Source organism: Festucalex cinctus, chromosome 1, assembly GCF_051991245.1.
Source record: "Festucalex cinctus isolate MCC-2025b chromosome 1, RoL_Fcin_1.0, whole genome shotgun sequence".
In the NCBI taxonomy this organism is placed as follows: Eukaryota; Metazoa; Chordata; class Actinopteri; order Syngnathiformes; family Syngnathidae; genus Festucalex; species Festucalex cinctus.
In genome coordinates, this window is record NC_135411.1 from 1,752,526 (window position 1) to 1,780,264 (window position 27,739).

Consider the following 27,739-nt stretch of genomic DNA (forward strand, 5'->3'; position numbering starts at 1 on the left):
GTAGAAAAAAAATGCGCTCAATAAAAAAAGCTAGTTTCACATGTCTGGTAACTTACGTTATTTATTATTTTGTGTTATTTTGTTCTTACCTCTCTTTACTGTGAGATTTTTATTCCATGTATGCAGCAATGGTTGTTTTAAGTGCTTTATAAATAAAATCTTCTATGCCTAATAATAATAATAATAATAATGATAATGATGATACAATTTTAAATCTAAACATTCCATTCTTATCATAATTGCATTATTCATAATTAATTGAATAATTAATTTGCCAATTACCGTCTAAATACATTAACTGTAAATGCATTATTTTACCAATATTTTTGTTGGATTTTTTTACAATAAATCAATTGCCAAATGCCATCACTGATTTAGACAGATGTAGTAATACTGCTATTTTCACACTTTTTCCAATGTTTGTTTGTTTTACCCTTCAATAACAGTTATGTCACATGTACAAGCAGCCAAAATGGCAGAAACGGATGCAACGTTTCAGAGCTTTTTATCGAAGTCATTGCCTCATTTGCCACATATTACACAGATCTGACTTGGTGAGGATCAATAAAATATCAAATATATTCTTTCTGTGTGGTCCACTTCCAAATATTTCACGGGCAGGTACGTTTTGCACCACAGCATTCGAGCGTCTGTTCCGACAAGATAAAAAAATGAAAGCTATTAACGTCTTCTGTCTAACGAGACGGGTCAGCCTCGCAGCAAATGGATTCCGGCGCAGTCGCGAGCATCTTAATTTACGAGCCGAGCTACGCCGTTCCACGATGTACGTAATTGACTGAACTTGCTATCTCTTGATCATTACAGCCATCACAGGTCAGTGGGCCGCTCTATGAACGCGCGGCCTCGCGCAGGGAGCGCCGAATGAGGGTTGCGTTAAGTTCCGTAACAGCTTGTTCGGAGCCGCCGAGCGAGGAAGTGCGCAAAGGGGGGGGGGGGGGGGGAGCGGGACGAGAGAGGCTGGGAAAGGAGAGAGAGACGAACGAGGGAGCGAGCGGGATCCTTTAATTTCACAGCCAGCCAAGCCATCCACACAATCACCTTCTGTTAATTCTATCTGCTACATCAATTAAATTGTTTGTAGAAACTAATTGAATGTGGCTTAATCACACATCTTAATAGCTTTGCACGCTTCGATCTGGCTGTTAATTCCCGCAATAAAACGAAATGAGAGCGCTCACTGGGTAATTAGCAAGGAGGCTCGGGAAAGAAATGAGTGCTTTATGGCTTGGTAATAAAAGCCAGGAGCCGGTGGGGGGACGGAAAAGACGGCCGTCGTCGCCGCTTTCTTGTTTTTGTTTTTGTTTTCTCTTTCTTTCTGCTGAGCACGATGATTTTCAACCTGGCTCGCCACATTTAGGCTTTAGAGCAAATTGAAACAGAAGGAGTGTTTGCTTTTCATTGGTGAGGCTGTTTCAAGAGGCAGCGTTGGGACAGCTGATGATGTACTACATCATTTCGTTTAGGGATGCACGGTAATATCGTAATCATTGGCAATTACCGACTAATTTGACGTCAAACAGATAAACCAGATAATGACGAAATCCACCAATAATTATCGGCAATTATCAACCAATTTGATGTCATACAGATAAACCAGATAATAAATAAATCAGCCGATAGTATTAGACCTGCTACGTTGGTCCATCTGTTGTGGTTGTGGCTCAAATTGTGCCAAACTCCTCAACCCCTCCCCTCTCCTATGGTAGTGTCGCATATTCGTGATGTCATGTGTGCAACCTCGTGTTCACAGAAGATGCATCATGGCGACATGGCAGAAGCCAGTGTGGGCTTGCTTTACTGTGTCTCACCAAAATGTTAGTTTTTTTTTTTTTGTTGGATTTTTAAAACATGATTGTTTTGTTTTGGTAAACTCAAAATGAGTTACTGGTTTTCTTTGAAGTAGAAATATCAATAAAATTCAGCTTCATGCTGCTTTACACAATGTTTCAATGTATTTGGACATGTTAGACTTATAGTAGGACTCGAAAGTATATTTGTATTCAAGTTCATTTTGCAAACAATTATCGGGTTACTTCGGTTATTAACATCAGCACTTTCTAAATGATTGGTTTATTGTATCGGTTGAAAATAGCATTATCGTGCATCCTTCATTTCATTGACTAAGTCAGTTCTCGCTGTTTAATGTTATATTTAAGTGTGATGCTATTTTGTGCATTGTCAATGAAAAAGCCATTTTGTGTGTTATGCTTGAACACAATCCACCAAGAGGAAATTCAATAAAAATACTCATACAGGAATATTAAAAGATCAAAATGAAAGTCAAAAAGGAGAAGTTCTCTCATGTCACGTGTACTGCACAAACTGAACATTTATCGAGCTTTGTGAGATTATTTCTAAAATTTACTGTCAAGTGTTTCCCCACTTTCAGTTATTTTTTTCCAGCAATATATTTTTTTTTAATTGGTTCTTACAATATACATACTCTTAATGCGCTCTAACGTAGGAAAATAGTAACCTACAAGCGGGACTATTGTACTATTTATAACCACAATTGTGATTTGGTCTTGCCAAAGATAATCACAGTCAGAGCAAGGTGGGCATTTTGTTTTGTCACCACACTTCAGTGATGGTTAGTCCGCCATTTTACTTTAACCACACTTCCGTCATCACTCAATCAACATTATTTTGAAGGTTCTCGTCATTCATCAGAAAAAACGAGTATCGGTCAGTGACGGACTGACAGTCAGTCCATCAGTAGTGATGGAATGCCCACCTCTGATCACAATGTGGTATTATACAACAGTTCTACAAGTAACTCATAACTTAACAATGATAAAGGGCAACACATTGTTTTTATTAATCCTGTTATTCAGCTCCAGCAACACAAATACTTACACTAACAGTGACATTCGCCATGGAGTTAGCCATTAGCGTGACATGCTAACTAGCTAAAGTGTCAACATCATCATTGACAGCAATTATTAAACAAAATGAAGCTTTGGCCGATGAGTCCACTTCACATCAAGTCGTGTCACGTGAGTACGTCATGTAGTTAGTTACAAAAGTTATAAAACGTAGCCCGCAAACAGAAAATATAGCCAACTGATGTGACAGTTGTACACTTGTTAACAGCATTAGCATGTTGCTAAAGTGTCTGCTTCCGCTGTACACTTGTCATTGATGTCATTTAATCACATGAGCACCCTTGTGGGTTTATAATGACCGTACAACTATTTGCTTGACTAACTAACAGCAATGGACTTTCAAATCGTTTTTCCCTCCATTCTCGTTTTAGTGAATCACTCGTATCCATTGTGAAGAAAAACTCTTTTTGCTCCCACAGGACTACATGCAGAATGTACACGGGAAGGAGATCGACCTGCTGCGGACGACCGTCAAAGTACCCGGGAAGCGACCGCCGAGGGCCGTGGCCACCACCGTCGCCCCCACCGCTAGCCCCAAGACCAACGGGATGACCAAGGACCGTAGCGCCCTGCAACTGGGCATCGGGAACACAGGTAACGCTTTCGTGCCTCGTTAATGGAGTCACGTTTCAATGGCCTTGTTCAAACTGTACAAAACTGCAACTGTTTATTTGAACATGCATAAGTGATCACTTTTTTTTTCAGCAAGGAACAGCATTTTTAAACGTAATGAATTTGCCACAAGTATATGAAAAGGAATATAATGACTTTTTAAAAACTAAATAAAATTCAAATATTAGGGCCTGACCAATGATGCAATACCTATTATTGGCAAGAAAAAAAATACAGATTACCGATTAATCTGCCAATTATTTAAAAATATATATCTAATGCATAAACTTAACCCCTTGCCGAATTCCTTTTCAATGGGTGTCACTTATGCACAAACGTTCACTATTAAGATTCTCTGCTTTGAATGACAAGTCCATATAAAAAAACTTCATGAGGTATACAAGGTTATTGTACAGATTTATGTGTCAATAATAAAACCATTCTTACTTGTTTACAACTGCTGTAAACCTTTTCTCTTATATATTTTTATCTTGTGTTATTTTCACAAGTCTTGCGATTTACTGGGCATATAACTTGAAAGGACAATGACACAATAATAACAATAAAGTTCAATAATAGCAGCTGAAAAAAACCCCAGTAAGAATAAATGCTGACTGCTACTTTGTGTTTTGGCCTCTAGGAGGCAGTGTGGTGTTCCCACAAGATTTGTGTGTGGACATTCGTTATTTGAAGGAAAAACACTCCCGATGTTGATGCTAACTTCCTGTTAGCATTTGCTAACTTCCTGTTAACGCTAGGCTAGCGATGTTTTAAAAGCGAAGCATGTTTTGCATTTAAATAACAGTGGATGTAATTCTTAACGTTGTGTATTTAGTTTTATAGTTAACTCCAACTGTTGTCATTAAACAACTTAAAAGGACGCTTAGGGACAACAGAATAGCATACGCTACACACTTGCTAGTTGCTAATGCTACGAAAGCAAAATGCATTCAGGGTACTTTTCATAGTGTCGGAAACTTTGGTTTTCTTCAATAACGATTTTGAGTATGAAAACAGTAGATTTAAATAGTCTTCAACCTGCAGTCAATTAAAAATAATTTCATTAAAATATTTCATATTTTGAAATTAGCCTCACAATGTTTTGCGTGTGACATACCTTTGAGCCTAATTGCCAATTTCTAGAAGCTCATTGAGCAAATGAGAACTTCTAAGTTTGAAGCGTTAATAAAAAGTCTTAAATTTAGCTTCCTTGACCGTATTGCTCCGCTGTATAATGACTCTGTCATTACTGTGCTCATTCTATGTCCCGGGTTTGTGATTCATCATAAAATGCGCGTGTCCCGGCAGGTTAATTACGTGTTCTCCACATGTTCCACACATGCAAATTAGCTGCCTCGCACATAGTTAGCGTGGCACAATGAGACCTTAACGAGCGGCCACGAGAAGCATTTTAATAGTCCTTCATCAGTGATGCATTAAAAAAAAAAAAAAAGTTGCTTTTGTTGGGACGTGGCCTCGACCTATGTCCTAGTTACGTCTGTGCAAGGGTGAGGAGCTCAGTCTGGTCCAAAGCGTCATGGCAGAGGTTCAAGTTTTAAAAATAAAGCCTCTAGTGAGTGGCGAGCTGGCCTGCTAAAAGTGTGATTGGGGTCACGTTTAAGAGTAATTAATAATAATTAGCCTTCCCCTCCCTGTTGAGAGAGGCGGGTTCTCACTGGAGCCAAGTGGCCAGGAAACGATGTTCCGAGCCAAAAACCCGCGGAGCCTCGGCACTGTCGTGGCAGGTCGCTGGCACCGCCGAATGTCTCAATTAGTCAAAATGCAGAGAAGATGAAAGAGTTTGCAGAGCCGAGGACGTGGCGTCAGGGTCGTTCCCACTTCGGAACAGGACGGCTGAGATTTTCAGGGGGGGGGTAAAACAGCCCCAACTGGTTCGTATAGGTTCCTCCAAGGTAAATTCCCGACGTTATCAGTCGCCATGCGCATCTGGGAACAAAGCGAGTGAGATTGGCCTTAATCTGCATTTAGCGAGAGAAAGGTTACAAATCACATCAGGTCTCTCTCCGGGTGGAGGACCCTCTTCTGATTATGCGATCAGGGTTTTGATTTCATTAGACATGCAATTGATGAGGGGAACAAAGGGGTAATTTCTCATTCAGGGCGACTAAATCACAAGCCTTGTCTTTGCCTTTGGTAATTCATGCATCCCTCGCTTCTAAAGACCTTTATAATCACCGCCAGGAGAGGGATAGTGGCGGCGAGGCAAAGGAAGGGCGGGGCAAGACGGGAAGATGAAGACCACTTTGCCAGGCGTCCACGTTTAATTTCTCTGCCGGCTGCTGAGCGCAACCCTTTTTGACACGATGCCCCCCCCCCCACCCCCGGCTTGTGTGTAACCACTGACAGATCCGCACCCTCCAAGTATTAATAGGACTCGTCACTTGTAGTCAAGATTACAGGGAGGAGAGGTGCATGTACTTCCTGCCTGCTCTCGCAAAATGAAACTTCACAGGATTCAGTTGAATATTGTACAAAAATGAAGCACTGTCTCACACTGAAACTTACTTTTATCTATAATCCTCATGGCTAGCACATACCTACCACGACGTATTCGGGCCATGTATATATTAGAGGGGGGTCATCCAAGAAAAAAACACAAATTTACAAGAAAAAAAACAAACAAATATTTGCGACATTATCCAGTGTCAAATTTGCTAGGAAAAAAAATCACAAATTTACAAGGAAAAAAAAAATCTAATATTTGTGACATTATAAAGTGGACAAACTGCAAGAAAAAAAACTCACAAATTTGCGAAAAAAAAATCAATTTGTGACATTATAAAGTGGGGAAAAAAATTGCGAGACAAAAACTCACAAATTTGCGAGAGAAAAAAAATCTAAAATTCGCAACATTATAAAGAAGGGATGTAACGATATCCAAACAATACAATAAAGTTACGATACAATATTCATCACGATATTGTGGGGAGGTTAGCAATACAAAAAAAGGTCACAATATTGTTAAAAAAAAAAAAAAAGCTTATGAATGTCACATGACCAAACCGAGAAAACAGGTGAGCTGTGATTGGTTACCTGAGCCCTTGTGATGCCATTTTCAGTCAAAAGCAAGTTGCAAAACATGTTTTTAAAGGTACTATTTGTATGTGAAAAAATAATGAAAGTATCAAATTAATTACAGGCAAAATATTAATGTTTGACTGCCAAAAATGACTAAATAAGTAAAGTATCCCATTAAGAATAGTCGGATTACTCTGCAGTAAACTAACATTAAATAGGAATATTTTCGGAATGTATTTGTAATTATTATTACTAAAAACAGGAAGTATTTAGACTGGTTGTTATTTATAGCTTACTTGGCCATGCATATTTGGCCCAATTGAGGTCAAATTTAAGTGAAATTAGGTCATAAATCATACAAAAAGTTGTAAGAGTTTGGTTCTCAAAAGTTATATGTGAATCATAATTGGTAATTCCCACCCTGATAGTGACTGTCCAAAGTGAAAGGCTTTTTTAAAAAAAAAATATATTTGAATTAAAAGATTTATTGTTATCGAATAGAATATACTGTATATGACAATTTCCAAATCATTTGTTTTTGTTATTATTTTTTTAAAGTCAAATTATGATCCATGAAAAAAAACAACAACACAAAATTATAATGCACTTTACTTTCTGATATCACTTGACAGGAATGATATTCATATTACTTTGACATTAGAGCAACATGTTTTGTTTCCTTTCTTTCATTTCTTTCCACGCGTGATTTAGTGGATTCACACTAATCATTATGCAAAATATTTGCACAATATATGTAACAGTCATTATGTCACTCACTTAACTCGTCATTAATGACAGCAGAGATGAAATCTCATCCACGTAAACCGGATGCCCAAAATACACAATAAAAATGTTAATTGCGGTGTAGCATGGCTAGATAGATGTGATAACAGATGACATAGTAATGTGGAGAGGTCAGAGTGGGAGGATGTCAGCATGCTAGCCGGAATGATGATGATGATGATGATGATGATCATCATCATAGCGGTGTATTACACGGAGGCAGATGATGTGCTGCCCGGCCCCGCATTAGCATGAGCGCGTCATTATGCCAATACTCGTACATAATGGCAACAACTCCACCGAGGGGTCGGGCCTCGTCACGGCTCATCAGCTCGCTGACGGCCCTGGCCTAAAGAGAGGCGAGGCGCTTCCCGCTTAATCCATCGCTTCTACTTATCACCACCGCCTCCCTCCTCCAAAATGCGCGAGAGGATATCTGTACTTTTATCTTTATGCAGAATCACTTTAGTAGCATATTTAGCTCATTGCGATTTGATGGACTTTAATAATAAGATACAAACCATGTTTTTTGTGATTTTTTTTTTTTTTTTTTGTCGTTTCTGACACTCTTGGATAATTAAGCCATCTGTTTTGTTGTGGCTCAAATTGACCCATTTATAGTTTTAAAAAACAACAACAACAACAACGATGAAATGTGTAGAAAACAACACAACTTCTGTTCTTTGTATTTTTAATTGGGGTGTCAGGCGATTTAAAATTTTTAATTTGTAATTAATCCCATGACTTCAATAGTTAACTCACGATTATTCACAATTTTTATATCTGTTCTAAATGTGCAATAAAATGTACAACAAAATATTTTTTTCCAAGTTTTCATAATCTTGTTAATAGTGATAGACCGATATGGTTTTTTTTTTTTTCAAGGCCGATACCGATACAGATTATTAGTAGTAAAGGAGGCCGATAACCGATATTTCAAGCCGATATTCATTTTCTGTGAAATAGAGGATTTTTTTTCTTTATACTATATTGACAGATTTGTATAAAGAAAAATATAACAAAAAATGCAGAGCTTCCAGGGTCATTACCCTGTGTTAAGCTAAGTAAAAAATAATAATAATAAAAATCAAAAAGCAAGTAAATAGATCCCGAAAGATTTCTACTGTAAATAAAGTTTTCTAAAATTTCAACATAATTTTTTGATTTTTTTAAAAATAAAAAGTGTAGGGAGTTCCTATTTTTTGTAAAGTGGAAATTTAAATAGTTCCATAAATGAAAATTTTCCTGCATCTCACTGAGTGACAAATGCAAGCGACTCGCTAATTTGGGTTTTTTGTTAGGGTTCGGGAAAGTTTTCAAAAGATCTTCACAGTGAAAAATTGTCTGAATATGTTCCAAATGTGTTTACGACAAATAAAAACTGACTGTGAACGTCTTACAAATTCTGATGAAAATACCAAATTCGCTACGTTCGCAATTATTCATTGCTCAGTGAGATAGATACCAACTTTATCGGCCTTCAGATTAAAAAAAAAACTGGCCGATGCCAAATATCGGCACCGATAATCGGCCTGGCCATAATCGGTCTATCCCTACTTATTAACATAAAAGAATAAAAAAAAAAATGTTAAACTACTAGAAATATGTCTGCACCATATAGACATTGAGCCAGTAAGTTCATAATACTTCATAAAATTGAGTTCAAATTAAAAAGATGTACTGTACTGTAAAACACATGTAATATTGATTTGTGTTGAGGTAATTTTTCTACCACTAGATGGCATAATTTCATTTGTAAGAGCTGGTGACCACTCAGTGCATTTTTCATTTCATATTAAGAGCTAACTAATCTTTAACATGAAGCAACTTGTGAAAATTGTAAAATACAACTTGACCCCAATCTCCACAAATATATGCATTATTATAACATTTATTACTGCTAAATTTTGACGTGGACGTGTCTGCTGCGTTGTGACTGGAATTCTTCCAGTACAGGCTTTCCAAGTAAGGGGTGGTCATTAATCAAGCGTTAAAGTAACTTTAAATTAACTCCAAATTAAGGCACTAATTTTGACACCCCTAATTTTTAATAACATTATGCAGTATGATTTTCTGTTTTCACATTTGAGATATTTTCTACAGAACCATTTTCATGCTGTCCAGTTTTTGCAGAGAGACATTAAATGATCCTTACAAAGCAGCATGACCACAATAATGCTAATAATAACATCAGTAGTAACTGCAAAAAAAGTTGAATAGCAGTTTCACACAAAATTTGATGAAATGTAATTTATCATTAGTACTTTTGTGTGTGTGTGTGTGTGTGTGTGTGTGTGTGTGTGTTCTGTAAAGCGCTTTGTGACAGTTCAGGTGTTTGAAAGCGCTATATAAATAAACTTGAGTTGAGTTGAGTAATTTCTAGACTGAAGATAATTTTGATTGTTACATATGTCATATTGATAGATCTTGTATTCATAAATCATAAAATATTCCCGCGTTGTAGTCAATTTATGTATTAAACAAGTTTGATTTTTTGATTTGAATGATATTGTTATTCATTGAGACGCAATCTAGTTTATCATTGTGTTTACATTTAACCCTTACGACGCCTTCACTGACCCTCCGAAAGTTGAGTAACAGTTGACAGTGTTCATTAGCGTCCATATTGCTTGCATGTAGCACGAAGGCGCGCTCCTGGCTGGAGCTGTTAGCTCTTTTCAAATGCCACAAGCTGATTATTATTTCTCCACTGTAATTACATTATCGTCCCCTTTATGCAGGAGTGGTCTGTGGGGACTAATGGGTGCAGCCATGTATAATTCATTTATCATTAGCATCCAATTTGACAATTAGATGTGATTGTTGAATTTTAAATAGCAGGCGACGCTCTTTTGTCGTTATCTGTTTTTCATATAGCGAGAGTCAAACTTTCTTTAAAGCAACAATACGGAGTAATTTTACCTTTCAGCTTTTCAATTAATGGATGCTACACTAGCGTGTCTTAAGTAGAATGGTATCTATGTTGTTACCATGGCAACTCGAGAATACCACTGACATCTGTTCTCATTATTGGACCAGCCAGGACAACTTTTGCCTTTCGTATTTACCTTCTGTCGATATTTGATTGATGATGTAATGTGGGCTAATTCTGTTAGCATCGCCAAGTGTAGCTTAACAGAACACAGCGCTAACGTTTCACGTGAAAATAAGCCTGCATATTGTTCTTTACTTGTACTTTGATACCACAAAGGAGACAAGAAATGATCAGAAATAAAAAAAAATTCACTCCAAATTGACTCAGCAATATTATTGCTGCTCCTGAAAAAAAAAGCAATAAAATCTTTATAACGTATTTCTTAGTATATGCTTTATTATTGACCTGTTTCTATCACCTATGTGGTGACCTTATGCTGCATTTCTATTTTCTACTCAAACAAAGTTTCCCATTTTTTGCTTGCCAATACCACTCTTCCTCCTCCTCCTCCTCCTCTTCCTCCTCTTCCTCTTCTGCTCTGATTTCCGCATGCTAATTTTCCTCTCCGCTCCTCAGCGTGATTCCCTCGCTCTCGCGCTTGCTCCCACTCGTGCTGCGATGGCGCTCCCACCCCCTCTGGGACCCCAAGATTAATATTCTTGGGCCCAACAAGATAATTACCGATACTAATTAGACATGATTATGTGAATTTGATACACTTATTACTCTGGATAATGAGTAGGACATATTATCCTAACAAGCGCCCGTGCCGCTTAGTTTACTGAGCGACCCACACGCACACTCGCGCACACACTATACATGTTCTGCTGTTGTTGCCTCAATCACAAGCTAATATGTAATCATAAAATCAAAGGCCTTGATATGTGTACCTGGAACCAAAATAAAGTAATATTTAAAAATAATTTAGAAAAATAGTATTTATTTTTTAAATAATTTGTATAATTTAAAAATAAATTAAATGATCAATAATAATAATAATAATAATATAAATAAATAGAATAAAATAAATAATACATAATATAGAACAATAATAATAATAATAATAAACCAGCTAAAAATTAATTTTTAATTTTTAGCAGGTTTTTTTTTAAATGGTGTTACTGAATTCTCCTTACATTTCCATTAACATTTAAATGTGGTAAATTATTCAGGCCTTCGTCTTTTCTTATTCATTTGAACTGGAACAGGAAGTTGGCCATTTTGGTTTTGAAGCAGTCATTTTGAGCAAATTCCAAATGAACCCCCAATAGAAACAGATATACTAGACATTAGACAAGTGTGCCACCATCAACTGGCCCAATAATGATTTGTTTACTACAAATAATATATATTTTTGTCCAACTATCCTTTTTTTTTTTTTAAGAGAGAGAGAGTGCTCAGTAATGTTTATTCGGTAGTCTTACTGATTTAACATGTCAACATCATTGCTCTTCTTTTTTTTTCTTCTTTTTTTTGGGTGTGTGCGAGCACGTGCATGCATTAATTCAAGTGCTCATTAATTCAGCTGAATCCTGTAAAAAAAAAAAAAAAAAAAAAAAAAGTAACCTTCACCTTAACCAAATACTTCAGAGTCCCGCCAGAGTCGTGAAGTTGTCAGGAGACCAGAGGAAGGATCAGAGAAAGGAACAATGAAGCAAAGTGAAACCCAGCACCAACCAGCCACCACCTACTAACCCAGAATTAATATCGAATCTTTCACCAACCCCAGAAACATCTAAATTCCAACAAATTAGGGAGACTTCGAGAGACCAGAGGAAAGACTAAAGAAAGGAAGGATAAATGAAGCCGAGTGAGATCCACAAACACCAGAGTTACAAACCAGAATCTTTTACCAGCCCCCGAAACATCTAAATTCCAACAAATTAGGAAAACCTCAAGAGACCAGAGGAAAGACTAAATGAGGAAGGAAGGATAGGTGAAGCAGAGCGAGATCCACAAACACCAGCTTCCACCAATTCAGCGGCCAGTGGGGAAACAAATTGCTAGCTCTGCCAGCGTCATATAGTAACAGGAAGAACATGTCAGAAGGATACAATAAACCCATTTCCTACACTTTTTTTTTTGTGTGGCTTGGCTCAGTAAAGATGACTGCTTACAGCTTAAATTCTTTTCACTATGAATAAATGGCGAAGAGTTGTGAGTTCATGATGATCCTGGCTGTGCCCGCGAGCTGGAGGAAGCGCCCCACATGGCGCCGCTGAGCCCATGAATTAGTGAAGAGGCGTCCGCGGCTTGCCTGATTGGAGGCGAGGAGGAGTGCGCCCGCTGACGCCGGCGCGGAGAGATGGATGTGGCAGTCAGAGGGATGAGGCGAGATAATTAGCCTTCAGAGTGTATCTTGTTAATTAAGGCCTAATTAGAGGAGCTTTGTGTGTGTGCGTGTGCGTGTGCTCCTGCACCAAAAAAAAAACAAAAAAAAAAAAACTTTTGACTGTTTCCTCTCCCTCGCAAGTGGCGCTAACGGGCGATCTTCTTGTCTTGTCGGCAGGCGCTCCGCACTCCAACAGCAGCACGTCCCTGCAGACGGGCGCTTCCTTGTTCGGCGGCAGCAAGGACGGAATGCACCAGCACTCCTTCTCCGTCTCCAGCGCCGACCAGTGGAACGACGCCATCAACACCAGTACGAGCAGCGGCGCCCGTAAGCGATGCTTATGTTTAAAGATGCGATACGATCGAGTGAGACAGAGCGCTGGTTTAATGGTTCGCACGGCCAGCTCACACTTCTGGGGTTCTGGGTTCAAATCCCGGATCTCGCCTTCCTGTGTTGAGGTGGAGTTCTCTGCCACATTCTTAAAACATGCATTCAACGAAGGCTCGAAATTGCCCATAAGTGAGCTCAAGTTGTATTTTATAATTGTAAAAGTGTGCAGAATTTCACAAGTTACTTCATGTTCAAGATTAGATACTCTGAATATGAAAAGAAAAATGCACTGAGCTGTCAACATCTTACAAATGCAATTATGCCATCTAGTGGCAGAAAATAATCTCAACACAAATCAATATCACACTTGTTTTTTTTTTACAGTGCAATACATCTTTTTTGTTTTTATTTTAACTCAATTTTATGAATATTATGAAATTACTATATCAATGACTAAATGAGGTAGCCATATTTCTATTAGTTTTACATTTTTTCACACTTTTATATTAACAAGAGTATGATAACTTGGAAAAAAATATTTTATCGTACATTTAGAACAGATCAAATTTGTGAATAATCCTGAGTTAACTATTGAAGTCATGGGATTAATTACAATTAGAAATTTTAATAACCTGACACCCTTATTAAAAATACAAAGAACAGAAGAAGTTTTCTTCTACACATTTTATTTTTTGTATTTTTTTTAAACACAACAAAACAGGTGTCTTAATTTCCAAGCATGTCAAAAACGACAAAAAAAATCCCAATAAACATCTTATTATTAAAGTCTATTACTAACAAATTCTACACATGTGAAATGAACCAAATGAGCTAAATAGGCTATAAAAATATTTTACATTTTATTGTACATTTAGAACAGATATAAAATTTGTGATTAATCGTGAGCTAACTGTTGAAGTCATGCGATTAATTACAATTAAAAATATTAATCACCTGACACCCCTTAAATTGATACCAGATTAGGATTAGTTTAAAATTTAGTCAACATGGGGGGAAAAAAATAAAATGTGTTAATTTTTTTGTGAAGTATACATCTTGTACGTATAGTTTATACGACGATGTTCATTGAATTTCCTGTTAACTCATTCACTCCAAGCCATTTTCACAGAAGCAGTCCCGTTCGCTCCCGGCTGTTTTACGGGATTTTGACTGATTTTCTAAGGCCCACAGAATATTGTGTTCAATTGCTATAAAAGCATGGAACCTACCAAAAGAAAGATTAGTCTCTTCTTTCATCAGGAAAAAAAAAGTATGTTTCTATCTGTTTCTGTTTTGCAGCAATTAGCTTTAGAAGAGAGCTAAGTTTCATCAGTTTTCACAAATCTATTTAAAATTGTAAGTAATTTAGATTATTTTCTAGATGGCCCTGGTTGATCTCCTTTGTTCTGCTGCCACCTTCTGGCCGTTTGTGTAATAACTGCCATTTCTGCAACCGTTCTTTGTAGCTGAGAGGCTGAATCAAAGCCTTCTGTATGCTCTAGCATTAAAAAAAAAAAAAAAAAAAAAAAAAAAAACGTATATATACGTCTTTGGGACACTTAGAACATTAAAAAAACGTATTTACACGTTATTGGGAGCAAATGAGTTAAAAACACATTTTGTAAATTGCTGTCGACTGAAAATGACATTACAAGGGCTCAGGTAACCAATCACAGCTCACCTGTTTTCTAGGTTTGGTACGTCTTTGGGACACTTACATTTAAAAAAAAAAAAAACGTATTTACACGTTATTGGGAGCAAATGAGTTAAAGGAAGATAACTTGTTAGTCTCAGCGAATATATATTGTATGGCAAGAATTAGATTAAGGTAATTTAGGCAGCTATTAAATTGAGATGAATTGTAATGAATCAAAACATTTCGGTATGAGTACGTTAAAAATACATTGAGATGAAACATGATAGAGTTTTATTATTTTAATTCATGAGAGCTTCATTAAGACTAGTTTTGCATGAAGTCACAAACATATTGGATTAAAATAAGATCGTTTGGATGAGGGATGTGCGAGTACGATATCAGGCCGATACCAGGCCTTATTTCAACGTAGCGATACTCGTGACCGATACAAGTATCAGCCACCCTCGTGTGTCCGTTTCATGATTAAGAACTAGAAGAATAGAAAATTGTTATTTAATTTTGTGCAATATTAAGGAAAAATGCTAGTCTTTTTATTGTTTCAACTATTATGTATCAAAAATAACTTGTAGTATCGGTACTCAAGAATTGAGTAATCGTACTGGTATTGGTCTGAAAAAAAAAAAAGTTTCTTTTGTACAAACTTTTGATAAGTGTGTGCTGCAGTTAACATGAAATCGAATTACGATTAAATTAGTGCTGTCAAAGTTAAAGCGTTAACTAATTAATTAATCACAAAAAAATATCACATTAATTAATTTATTGCCACAGATTAATCACACTTAATTCTGACCGCAGATGATCCTTTTTAGCCGACAGCGGATGGTTACGTTAACATAACTACATGCATTAAAGTAAAGCATTTCATAAATGTTTACATATGCCATAGGTCATTTTTTTCCCATTTTAAATTATGCAAATAATTAATTGATTAGAAAAAGCAGGATGAGCATGTGCAGTGGATATAAATTTTTCAAGACGTCCTCATAACATTAAATGTCGAAAAAATTAACACATAACAGGTGCGCTTCAAAATTAGCGGGCAAAATATGTTGGGGGAAAAAAAGCCTTTTTAAGTCAGTGAGTAATCATGATTAATCAAAATTCTAAGATGTGATTAATCTGATTAAAAAATGTAATCATTTGACAGTTCTAGATTAAATACAGTTAAATTAGGTTTAGTTTGGTGACAGCAGTAAACGGTTTAAAAAAGTAAAGCCTTCAAAAGTCTTGTTAAATGGGCACATGTTGTACTAATGAATACCAAAACGTATTATATTGACTATTTCATCCGCATGTTCGCATACAAACACACAAATATGAAATGAGATGACTTGAGGAGGAAAATGTCTCTAATCGTCGTATTCATTCACAATCTGGCACATTAATGAGAATTTCGGCCACTTAAGGCGCGTTACGAGTGTTGCGAGGCTCATTTGGCTGATGAGCTGATCGGGCCTCGCGATCGTCGTCGTGACCTTTTTGAGCGCGTGCCGAGCCGAGCCGAGCGACGCCGGAAGGTTAACTTCCCGCCACCCTCGCCGTAGCGGCGGCGTCGACGACCAAAGTCAAATAATATATTCAGCGCGCGCGTCTTTTCCTTCCATCAAAGCCCCCCACCCCCCCCCACCCCCCTCATCATCATCACCCCCTCTTGCTGCTCTCTTCTCTTGCGCGGAGGAAAATGAATGTTTTTCGGGGGTACCATTCATCACCAGTTATTTCCCTCTCTTTGTGCTTGGCAGTAAAAAAGCACTTAAATGCACATCAACAGAATAACAGTCATTTCCATGCATGTTTGCACTCTGGTAGTTCTCATTAGATTGGCGGCGGCGACTCCCCCCCCCCCCGCCCCTACTCCACTCTAGGCTCTCCCCGCCCCCCCTCCATCCCTCCCCGTCCTCTCCCAGGGGCCGCGGCAGTTTAAAGAGCGCGCTTTACGAGCGCTGCAGGAGGCCGACTGCGAGGCCCTCCGCTCATTTGGAGGCGCGGCGCCATCGCTTCTGCCGTCACCCGTCAGCAAAAGTGCGTCCTGATTATGATTTGACACGTTTGTCACGACAAATGGCCACTGTCCAGCGAGGAGCATGTATTTCCAATAAAGCCCAAGACCTCTTGGAATCATCAAATTGTGTAAATGAATCACCACTTTTTGGGGCCCGAAACATGACTTGAAAATGTCATGAATCATTCCAAGTATGTATATTTTGGTGAAAATTTGTGTACTTTCAGGGTTGAACACCTGACCACTCAAAAACTAGGGGTATCTTTGGACAACTCACGGTTCGATTATGAAACGATTAATGATCCATTTTTAATTTATTTATATTGATGCAGTTTTTTTACAACACACATTTTTATTCATTTCACTAAGTATTAATCACTTGGTGCAATGGATAAAAAAAATAAATAAATAAATACATAAATAAATAAATAAATAAATAAATAAATAAATACGGTTCGGATCAGATCATTTTTTTGGATCAGCAAAAAAAAAAAAAAAAAAAAGAAGAAGAAAAAAAGAAGAAGAAATACAACTTTGTCTTCCTTTTATTTTTAAAAACACTTATTCCTATTAAATAAGATTAAATTCAAACTGTCAAACGTGTCCATTTCGAATGTATGTAACACCACTCAAAATGGCGGCTCTGAATCGAACTGGGTGACTTTCTGTTCAATTTTGGACCCACGTCCATTCTCAACATGTTCACCCATTTCCGTGTCCATTGTTCAAACTGGTGTCAGTGGATAAATTTATCACATAGTAATAGGGCTGTGCAATTAATCGAAATTCAAAATTACAATTTCAAATATTACACTCCACGATTATAAAATCTGCATAATCGTAAAAATATATATATATATATATATATATATTAATACTAATTTATGATTTGTTTAAATATATACATTTGCACCTTTTTAAAAATTCATCCAAAAGGAACTTGCATAATTCTAGTGTTTCAAAGAATTTTGTCTGAATATTTTGTAATTGTTTTTTTTTTGTTTTTTTTACATTGAAACATTTTCTTGTTACCAAAAAAAAATCTGCACTGTGCACATGCTGCACTCCAACCCCAAGTTTTTGCCAACATAAATTAAAATAATAATAATAATATATATATATATATATATATATATATATATATATATATATATATATATATATATATATATATATACATATATATATATATATATATATATATATATATATACATCCATCCATTTTCTTGACCGCTTATTCCTCACAAGGGTCACGGGGGGTGCTGGCGCCTATCTCAGCTGGCTCTGGGCAGTAGGCGGGGGACACCCTGGACTGGTTGCCAGCCAATCGCAGGGCACACAGAGACAAACAACCATCCACACTCACACGCACACCTAGGGACAATTCGGAGCGCCCAATTAACCTGCCATGCATGTCTTTGGAATGTGGGAGGAGACCGGCGCTAAACACTCGACCACCGTGCCGCCGCTATATATATATATATATATATATATATATATATATATATATATATATATATATATATATATATATATATATATATATATATATATATATATATATATTAGGGCTGGCACGATATTGGAAAATTATGCGATATGCGATAAGGTTGCTGAATATAGCGATATTATTGCGTTATTATTTAACGTGTAAAGAAATTAAATTTTTATTACCTAATGAAAGAATTACAGTTTTTCATGCAGCAAAATAAGCAAACTCAATATTAGGGCTGGGTATTGCCGCCCACCTCATGATACAATACGTATCGCGATACATATGTATCCCAATACTTGATCTTCAAGGCGATACGTATCCCGATATTTCACATTCATTTACTTGCATTTTATAATAACAGTCATATGTATACCTAAAGGATATGTTTATTATGCTGGATGACAAAAATGTTTTTGTTAGCAGCTCTTCTGGTTTACCACCAAGCGGCATGCCTGGTCTAAATATGTATGCAGTGCAGAGCAAGGAGTAGTTTTCACAGACACACCGGGAAAAAAATTTAATAGGCATAAGCCGATATGAGCAAAAATATCAAAGTATTAAAATTACAGCTCTAAAATGTGCTTATTTTGAAATATTTGGGGAAATAAAAAGTTTTTTTTTTTTCATGTAACACATTGTATTTCGTTTTTTTAAACAAAACATACGAAAATTGGTACATTAAGACACATGCTATGTTAAGTTTATAAGTAAATAAATGTTGATATTCTTCCTCTGCTTTCATTTTTTTTAGCAAGACACAGTGTCCAATCACTGGTGAGCTATTTTTGCATTAATTGAAGGCAATTAACTTCAAAGATGCTGCTGGTTTTTATTTTTTAGGTACAATGCAAGCTGCAAAGGCAAACGTTAACTGTCTATTTAAAGTTCACGAGCAATATCGATTCTGACGCCTGCGTATCGATACACGTGTATTGTAGTGAGGCCCGCAACGATATATTGCCGTATCGATTTTTTGAGCACACCCCTACTCAATATAATCTTAGTTAATTAAATGTAATGACCTCTCGATAATGTTCAACTATTGGATGGTGGTACAGTTTAGTTAGTGGCTGACTCAAATTCAGATAAAAGCATAAAATTTCATATGTCTTTGCGATATACATGTTGTATTAGCCAATATCGCCAATATATAAATTGATTTGAATAGTTTGATCCAAAAGGAACTTACATAATTATACAGTTTCTATTTTATTTTTTTTATTTTTTTTACATTGGTCTTAATATTTTTAAACGGGTCAACATTGTTATTTTATCCATAAGTCAAGTCCGCGACCCCAAAAATAGATCAGTTTTCACAAGGAAACACAAATTTGTGAGTTTTTCGGCTATTGAAGCAACATTTGCAGCCATCTGTGATGAGATCATGCATTTGTAGCAAATATTGTGGAACAGAAACTCTCAGAAAAGATGATTGAAATGCGTCGCCAGTCTTCCATCACCTGTTCAGCAATCAATGGGAGGGTGTTCCGCAGTGACGGGTGTTCGCTCCCGTCGTGGACCTAAATGAAGCCCCGTCGCTCCATTATCCTTGGCGAAGGTTGCAGGTTAAACGCAAAAGGGGACGACAACGGCGGGATGCAAAAAGAGCATCAGATTGATGATTGGGCCCCGAATGAATCCGTCTCTTAGCCCACGTAACCATTTCCATATTATTTAGAGAATGTGCTCATTTGTAAAGCTATTGTGCCAAGGCGGACGCACACCTCGCAACAGCTCTTGAATATTGAGCGCCGATTTTTTTGATTAAATCCAGGCCCAATTTTTATTTTTTATTTTTTTATGCTGGCACTCATGAGGGCAGCCATTCTTAATGCGCCGCATGCTTGTTTAGACGCCGCGCTCCTCCTTGCACTTCAATCTTTGGTGGTAAATTAAAAGCAAGGGGCCACGTTTGAAGCTCGCAGACAGTCTAAAGTTCCTCAAGGTTTGCTAATGTGGCTGAGCATTGCCCACTTTGTTCACAATGTTCAACTGTTAGAATTTGGAAAAAGTCTTAGAATATGAATATTCACTGACGACGGGGGAGTTAAATTAATTAGGTGGTTATTAGTCTTTTTAAGATGTTTTAGGGTATGATTTGGGAACCTCTGGGTACCTCACGATACGATACGATATGCGATACAAAGCTCACGATATGAGGATGCCGCGATTATCGATACATTGGTCAGGTAATAAATCCACGATAAAACTACTCAAGACATAAACTGTTGTTTTTTAAATGAGAAAATAGTTTCTTTTTGTACCATCACTAAAACACGATATTTAAACTGATGTCTTCTTCACAGTGAGTACTTTAGTGTACTTTTTTAAACAAATCCAAATGTCTTGACAGAGACAACTTTCTGTGAACAAATTTGTGTCTTTCTTAAACTCTATTGTCATGCAACATGCCAGTCAGTCACATGGTTATTTGTTTCATTTTATAAACTGACACAATTTTTTGTGTAACGTTGCAAAAGCGAATTAATAAAATGACTTAAATATTAAATTTAAAAGAATTTACGTCAAATTACGGTATTACATTTTTTTAAATATTTTTTTTAAGGACAGTGATTTTGGTTAAATGTTATTCACGGTCTATAAAATGATGTCATTTTACCATCTTTAATGAACTAAATAATTCATTTATCAATTTTCTATAAACAAGTGATTCCGTCAGAAAACCATCATCTATTTCAAGCATTCCTTGCGCTCCAGTTTTAAATGAGAAGAAAGTTTTGTTTGCTTGTCTTAGATCAAAACGATGTGCTCTTCAAAGGGAAGTCAACCCCCCAAAAAATTCCTTCCAGCAATATGTTGTAAAAGCCCCCACTAGTTTGTGAAATACGAGTTAAGCAGCAAAATCCAGCCGTTTTTATCCATCTCAGGGGGCGGCCATTTTGTCGCTTGCTGTCGACTGACGATGACGTCACAGTTGCGCAGCTCAGGTAACAACCAATCAGGTACTAGCTTCAGAATACAGGTGAGCTGTGATTGGTCAGGGATAATCCATCAGAGATTAGAACATGCTATTCTGCTTGTTATGAGCCAATATACCATCCCCATGATTTAAAAGCTTTTTTTTTTTTTTTTTTTAAGTCAAATGATTAAGTAATGTTGCTTTATGTTTATTTTTTAGATCAAGATCGTTAACTGGATGTGTAATGGCCTGTAGACGGTATTAGCCATTATAATGCATACATTAGAAAAATTACAAAGAGTGATTGGCACAAATTTCCCTTTGCAATACAATAATGTTTTTCTTAATCATACTTGTTATAATGCAAAAATTCCCCGCTGTGTTGCTAATAAAGGGATGGTTATTTAATCTTTAGGGGTGGTCGATACCACTTTAAAAAAAAAAAAAAAACTCCTCTCAACTCAGCTCTTTATTGTTTATTTAAACCTGATTAAAATCAAATTGGACCCAAAATATAGTTTTTCAGACATCTAAAATACTAAGATTAATTTTCAATTGTGCCTCCCACACAGTTGTACCTATACCATACAGAAATATTAAGCTCCAAAATTGATGCACAGCCTCTTTTTTTTTTTTTTTTTTTTTTTTCCCTCGCAGCAGCGTGTTTTGCGCAACGGGCCTCCCGATGTGAAGGTGATGGCATGTTCGGGGGGTTTGATTTCGACGGCGGGCCGTAATGAAGTTTGACATTTAGTTTGGAGAGAGCAGCGGAGCGCGATCAGGCCTTGATTAGCACACTCTAATTGAGGATAATAAGGGGGAGGCGGTGATTGTTTCTAATTTTTGCCATTAATTGCAGCCGTTTGATTGAGGACAGGCAGGGCTGCCGTGTCAAGGGGCCCGGCGGAAATCACAGCGTTCGTCGCACGCAGCCTCTTGAATAACAATGAAATTACGTCTCCACTTACGGATTTGCGATAGGATCCCGCAGTTGTTGAAAAGTCAGAAGGGGAGATTTTATAGAAAATATATATTGTTGTTTACCATCGCTTCTTAAAGGGGAAGTCAACCTTCAAATATTTCTTGCCAATATGTTATATGTGACCTCACTAGTGTAAACATGACATTCTGATTAATATTACATTTGTGGAATATGAGTTATGAAGCAAAATCCAGCTGTTCTCAGGGGGCCGCCATTTTGTCACATGCTGTTGATATTTAAAGGATCTCTTTTAACCACTTTTCTTTTCTTCATTCCCAGTTCCTTTTATCATATTGTCTTTTAGACTTGTTTTTGCCTTTTATTCTGTTTTCTTTTAGCATTTAACTGTTTTTATTTTGTGTCTTTTAGTTTGTAGCTCCAGTGTTTCTTGGTTGCCTTTCCTCACATGGTTTCTCTGTGCCCCGGCTTTTTTTTTTTTTGTATGTGTGTAGGGGATGGGTGTGTTTTGTTTTATTTCCTTATTGTATTATGGTTTTAATTGTTTAGCACCTTGATTTGCATTTTAACGTATGAAAGATACGATATAAATAAAGTTTGATTGCTTGATTGACATCACAGATGCTCAGGTCTCAGGCACCGACCAATCACAGCTCACATGTCCATTGCATAGCTGTGATTGGTCGTTGCCTGAGACCTGAGCAACTGTGATGTCAATTTCACTCGACAGCAAGTGTCAAAATGGCCGCCTTTTGATGTTGATAATAAGAGCTGGATTTTTACTACTTAACTCATAGACCACTAACGCAATGTTAACCATATATATATATATATATATATATATATATATATATATATATATATATATATATATATATATATATATATTAGGGGTGTTAAAAAATCGATTCGGCGATATATCGCGATACTACATCGCGCGATTCTCGAATCGATTCAATAAAAAAAAAATCGTTTTTTTATTTTTTTATTTTTTTTTTATTTTAATTTTTTATTTTTTTATTTTATTTATTTATTTTAAGAGCTCAGAATTGTTCATTCATTCATATCATCATTGCCTTTTTTTTTTTTTTTTTTTTTTTTTTTTTTTTTTTTTTTTTTTTTTTTTTTGTGTGTGAATCGATTTTTAAACTTCCATTTTTAATGGAAAAATATTCAACAAAACGTCTGACTTCGGGTTAGGATTCACACCTTGAGCATGGAAGAATGTTATATGAACGGAACATTAAGCCTTAATATTTTATTTTAATGCTGTTCAAACATGAAACAGATTACAACCTCTATAAGACTGAAATTTCAGATAAATAAATAATACATTTTCATATAAATCTTACACTCTACAAGCTTACTGATTAGTATTTTCTAAATTTGAATGAAAAAAAATCGCAACAATCGACTTATAAATTCGTATCGGGATTAATCGGTATCGAATCGAATCGTGACCTGTGAATCGTGATACGAATCGAATCGTCAGGTACTAGGCAATTCACACCCCTAATATATATATATATATATATATATATATATATATATATATATATATATATATATATATATATATATATATATATATATACATATATGTACTTTTTTTTTACACATTGATTTTTAAAATTTTCGGAATAAACTGTTGTAAACCAAGAACTAAGGCACAGATCTTTAACTGATAACTATCTTCGCAAACTATCGTGCTGTGCTGTGATTGGTCAGTCAGCATTAGGGCGGGGCTTGCCAAGCCGAATCAAATGCTGTCACGGGCTGTATACGGCTCAGGGCAATCGGTTGCCCAACCTTGAGTTAGAAGGAGAGGCGTATCTCCATCTTTGTTTCAGGTAGAGGATGAGCAGACCCAGGGGTCATTTTCCACAACATTAGGGCCAGAAATTGATAATTAGAGGTGTTCATGCCTCTCTGTAAGAGAACCCCCCTCGAGGCGTCGCCCTCCCCTTTAACCTCAAGCGACATTAAACAAATGCTGGCTGTCACGTCGCAGGCGGGTCGCACTTCCAATCTCGCAGCCCCGCCATACGGCGCGGGGATGGCGGGACAGACGTTAGCATCGAGAGGGAGGAGGAAGCCGAGGGTGGGAGGTTGTTGGTGAGTGGGGGGGGGGAGGCATACGGAGGACCCCCGTGCCCCCAGCTGTCTGAGCCAGCTAATGACTCGTCTCAGGGGGGCTGTTGTAGGCGAGCAGGGAAATTGAAACAGACGCCTGGACCAGGATGTGCTACATGTGTGGCTGCGTGCTGCCATTCAAGTCGACACCAGCGGCGCAGCTATGTTTATTAATGTGATGCAACGTCCCCTTTTTTAATCGCTTCTCAGGCTGAAACGTTGTGATAACCTTTATAGATTTGAGGTGTAATTGGTTAGTTTCAGTGACAAGTGTTGGCGACGACCAAAGGGGATACATTATTTTCATGCTATATCTACTAAGAATGCCCCAATTTAGGAGTTTGTTTGTTTTGTTGTTTTTGTAATTTATAAGCGAGCTTCAAATATAGTTTGTGTAAACATATGGTGAGAAAAAGACTTAAAATGCCCATAAAATCCAAAATACTGTGGCAATTGTTTTATTTTCAGAGGTTGAAGTTGACATGATTTGAGATGTGCATGTGAATTTTGGTGATGACTCAATAGCATTATTTTATCATTTAGGCATGTATTGTTTAGCTTTTGTATATTTACAATTATGCTCATAAGTGTACATATCCCAAGGATATGTTAATGTTCTAGCACAACTGTCCACTACTGCTCGAGTCAAGTGAAAAGAAAAGATAGCAACAGTCTCCAATGTGCTTTCAATCATTTATTAAACAAGACAAACAGGCATACATAACAGCAATGAAAAATATGATAAAAATATAAATATTATATATCAAAATATGTAAATATAAGATATATAAAAATATTGAGGAACTTGCATGCTAATGCTAGCCAACATTGAGTTCCTCCACATATTGACTCGCTTCGCAAGCGTATTACAACAATCATCTGACGATTAGCATCGATTTTAAACATAGAAGGGCCAAAACATCCCTAATGAAAATTAAATTGCACTAAAAAAAAGTATCCACCAGAGGGTGCTACAACTGCACAAATGGAAATCCATCTGTTTTTGAACAGTTGTGTTGCTTTTAAATATCGTGAACATGATGACCACGATATTGTGGCGGTTTTAATATCATGATATGACGATATTGCCCTTATCGTTACATCCCGAACAAAAACTGTAGCCCAATGTTACTAAAATCCAATCTCCTCACCTTAAATGTCTCAGGTGTTGTCTCCAACACTTTCCCCACTTCCAAACAATCCGCGGGCCTTCTCAGCTCAAGTTTCCCCCACCACCGCCATCACGCTCCCATTCCTCGACGTTAGCATCTTCAATCCCCCGCTGAGCCCATCCCACTCCTCCAATACAGCCCCATCTCCCTAAAGGTAATGACTGAATTAGGCCTAATGTTGTACACTGGCTAATGGCGCCGCGCCGCACATTACGGCATGTGCAACTGGCAACGACAACAGCAATAATCCCGAAGCCTTCTTGTCCTCCTGCACTCCGCCCCCGGGGGCTGGGACGGCGCTCAGGGAAATGAATGGAGTTTGCCACACTACAATGAGCTTTTGATGGGAGACAATAGAGGAGGCTGCCAGCGCCACACAGGGTGGTAAGAGCAGAGCAATATGGGGCCCATCTACCGACCGGCCCTCCCTCCCACCGTCCTTCCTTCCCTGCTCCCCTCAGGCCCGTCTCCCTCCGCCCACCCTACCACACCAACCTCCTCTCCCAGCTTCATAATGGCATCCGGAGGGGGAAGAAGAAGGGAAAGTGATGTCAAATGTCAGGAAATCAGACGGATGGCGAGCTGACAACCCCCTCCCATTGTCCCATCCCTCTTATCCCTTTGCCCAACGGTAGCACAGGTTAATATCACATTTATAAAATCACTTACAAGAAACAAAGCTGCCTCTTTGCGCCCCCCCCCCCCCCCCCCCCCCCCCCCCGACCGTCACTCTCAGACAGTCATATAGTTTTGCCGGAGGCTAACTGAAGTGTCCATTTGTCCACTGATGGCCCCCGTACCTGTTGTTCACTCCGCGGAAAGCAACAACACAGTTAGTGAAGTAACCGTTTCCTGTCGGCTTTTATACACGTATCTCATGCATATGAGCTTTTGTCAGGCTAACGCGTTCAAATAATTGAACAATTTAGGAAGCAAACAAGTGACTCAATATGTTGTCTGAGCTTTATTGACTCTTGGAAGTTCTGAATTGTTTCCTTGGCAACAGATGATGAACCCAGTCCGTGTTGTTAGGTCGTATTACTGAACCTTGAGGGCTACAATGTCTTATTACTTGGGTGGTACTTTTTGTTTCCGTGGTTTTACTAGCCCTGGAAAAGCTACAAACAGTTACAATGGAGTCCAACAAACACTGAGAGGGTTCATGATGCCCCTTTTCCACTACATGGTGTACCTTCATGGCTCTACTTGCTAGCAATGCCTTGTTATGAGTAAAACTGTGTATATAGTAGCAATGTGTTCTATACACTTCTGCTAAACATTAAGCGGAACAGCATGTTCACAATAACCTTGGATAAAGGAACCACATGTTGCGCCATCAAGTCTAAAGACGAATGACATTATTAGCTAACATATAGCAACCCGTTAATTCCCATCAAAAGGTTTTGTGTTTGTTTTGTATATATATATATATATATATATATATATATATATATATATATATATATGTATCATGTGGTTGACCTAAACCACTACTTGTCACTCATTACCAGATTGAACATTTGAGATACACAAATAGAAATGCTAACATTAGCCTAGCGTGTTGTTATGCTTTAGCTTGGCGCTTGTGCAGATTGTACCTACCAAATGGACATTATTAGCGATCAAGTGGCAACCTATTGTGGTAATTTTCCATTAAACGTTTTTTTTTTTTTTTTTTTTTTAATGTGTATGTGTATAATATGGTTGACATAAACCACTACTTGTCACTCATTACCAGATTGAACATTTGAGATACAGTGTTCCCTCGTTTTCCGCTGGGGTTAGGTTCCAAAAAATACCCGCAATAAATGAAATCTGCGAAGTAGTTAGCTTTATGTTTTACAATTCTTATAAATGTTTTAAGGCTCTAAAATCCCCGACCGCACAATTTATACACTTTTCTCATTTAGGCTTTTACATGTTCTCACATTTCTCTCTTGTTCAAACTTTGACAATGTTCAAACCTTCATAAATTTTATAAAATGGGCATATTACTGTAAAAAAAATTATGCAAAATTGCACTTAAAAAAAAATCCGCGATACAGCGAGACCGCGAAAAGTGAACCGCGTTATAGCGAGGGAAGACTGTACACAAATAGAAATGCTAACATTAGCCTAGCGTGTTGTCATGCTTTAGCTTGGCACTTGTGCAGATTGTACCTACCATTATCTATCAAGTAGCAACCTGCTGTGGTAAATTTCCATTGAAAGGTACTCCCAGTCAGGTAGTCCTTCTTATGGTTGACATAAACCACAACTTGTCACTTATTGGGATACCAGGTTGGACATTTGAGATACACAGAAATGCTAACATTAGCCTACACTGTCGCTGTTGACACTTACACATACTGTACCGCTATTTCTGACTTTGTAACAGTAATTAAAACCTGTCAGTGTCAAACTTCTAATCTCTCTATATTGTACTTTTTTTTTTTTTTTTTTTTTTTTTTAATAACAATGATTATCGTATACTAGTGTTAA

General features: G+C 37.3%; 1 protein-coding gene across 1 annotated transcript in view; it reads left to right on the forward strand.

Moving 5' to 3' along the window:
* The window catches only part of LOC144012625 (arf-GAP with GTPase, ANK repeat and PH domain-containing protein 3-like), a 94,719-nt gene that overhangs the window by 48,867 nt on the left and 18,113 nt on the right, over positions 1-27,739 (forward strand). The window contains exons 11-12 of the mRNA XM_077511731.1: positions 3,326-3,500; positions 12,785-12,934. Coding sequence (XP_077367857.1) covers positions 3,326-3,500; positions 12,785-12,934 — 325 coding nt within the window. The remainder of the gene's footprint in view (positions 1-3,325; positions 3,501-12,784; positions 12,935-27,739) is intronic.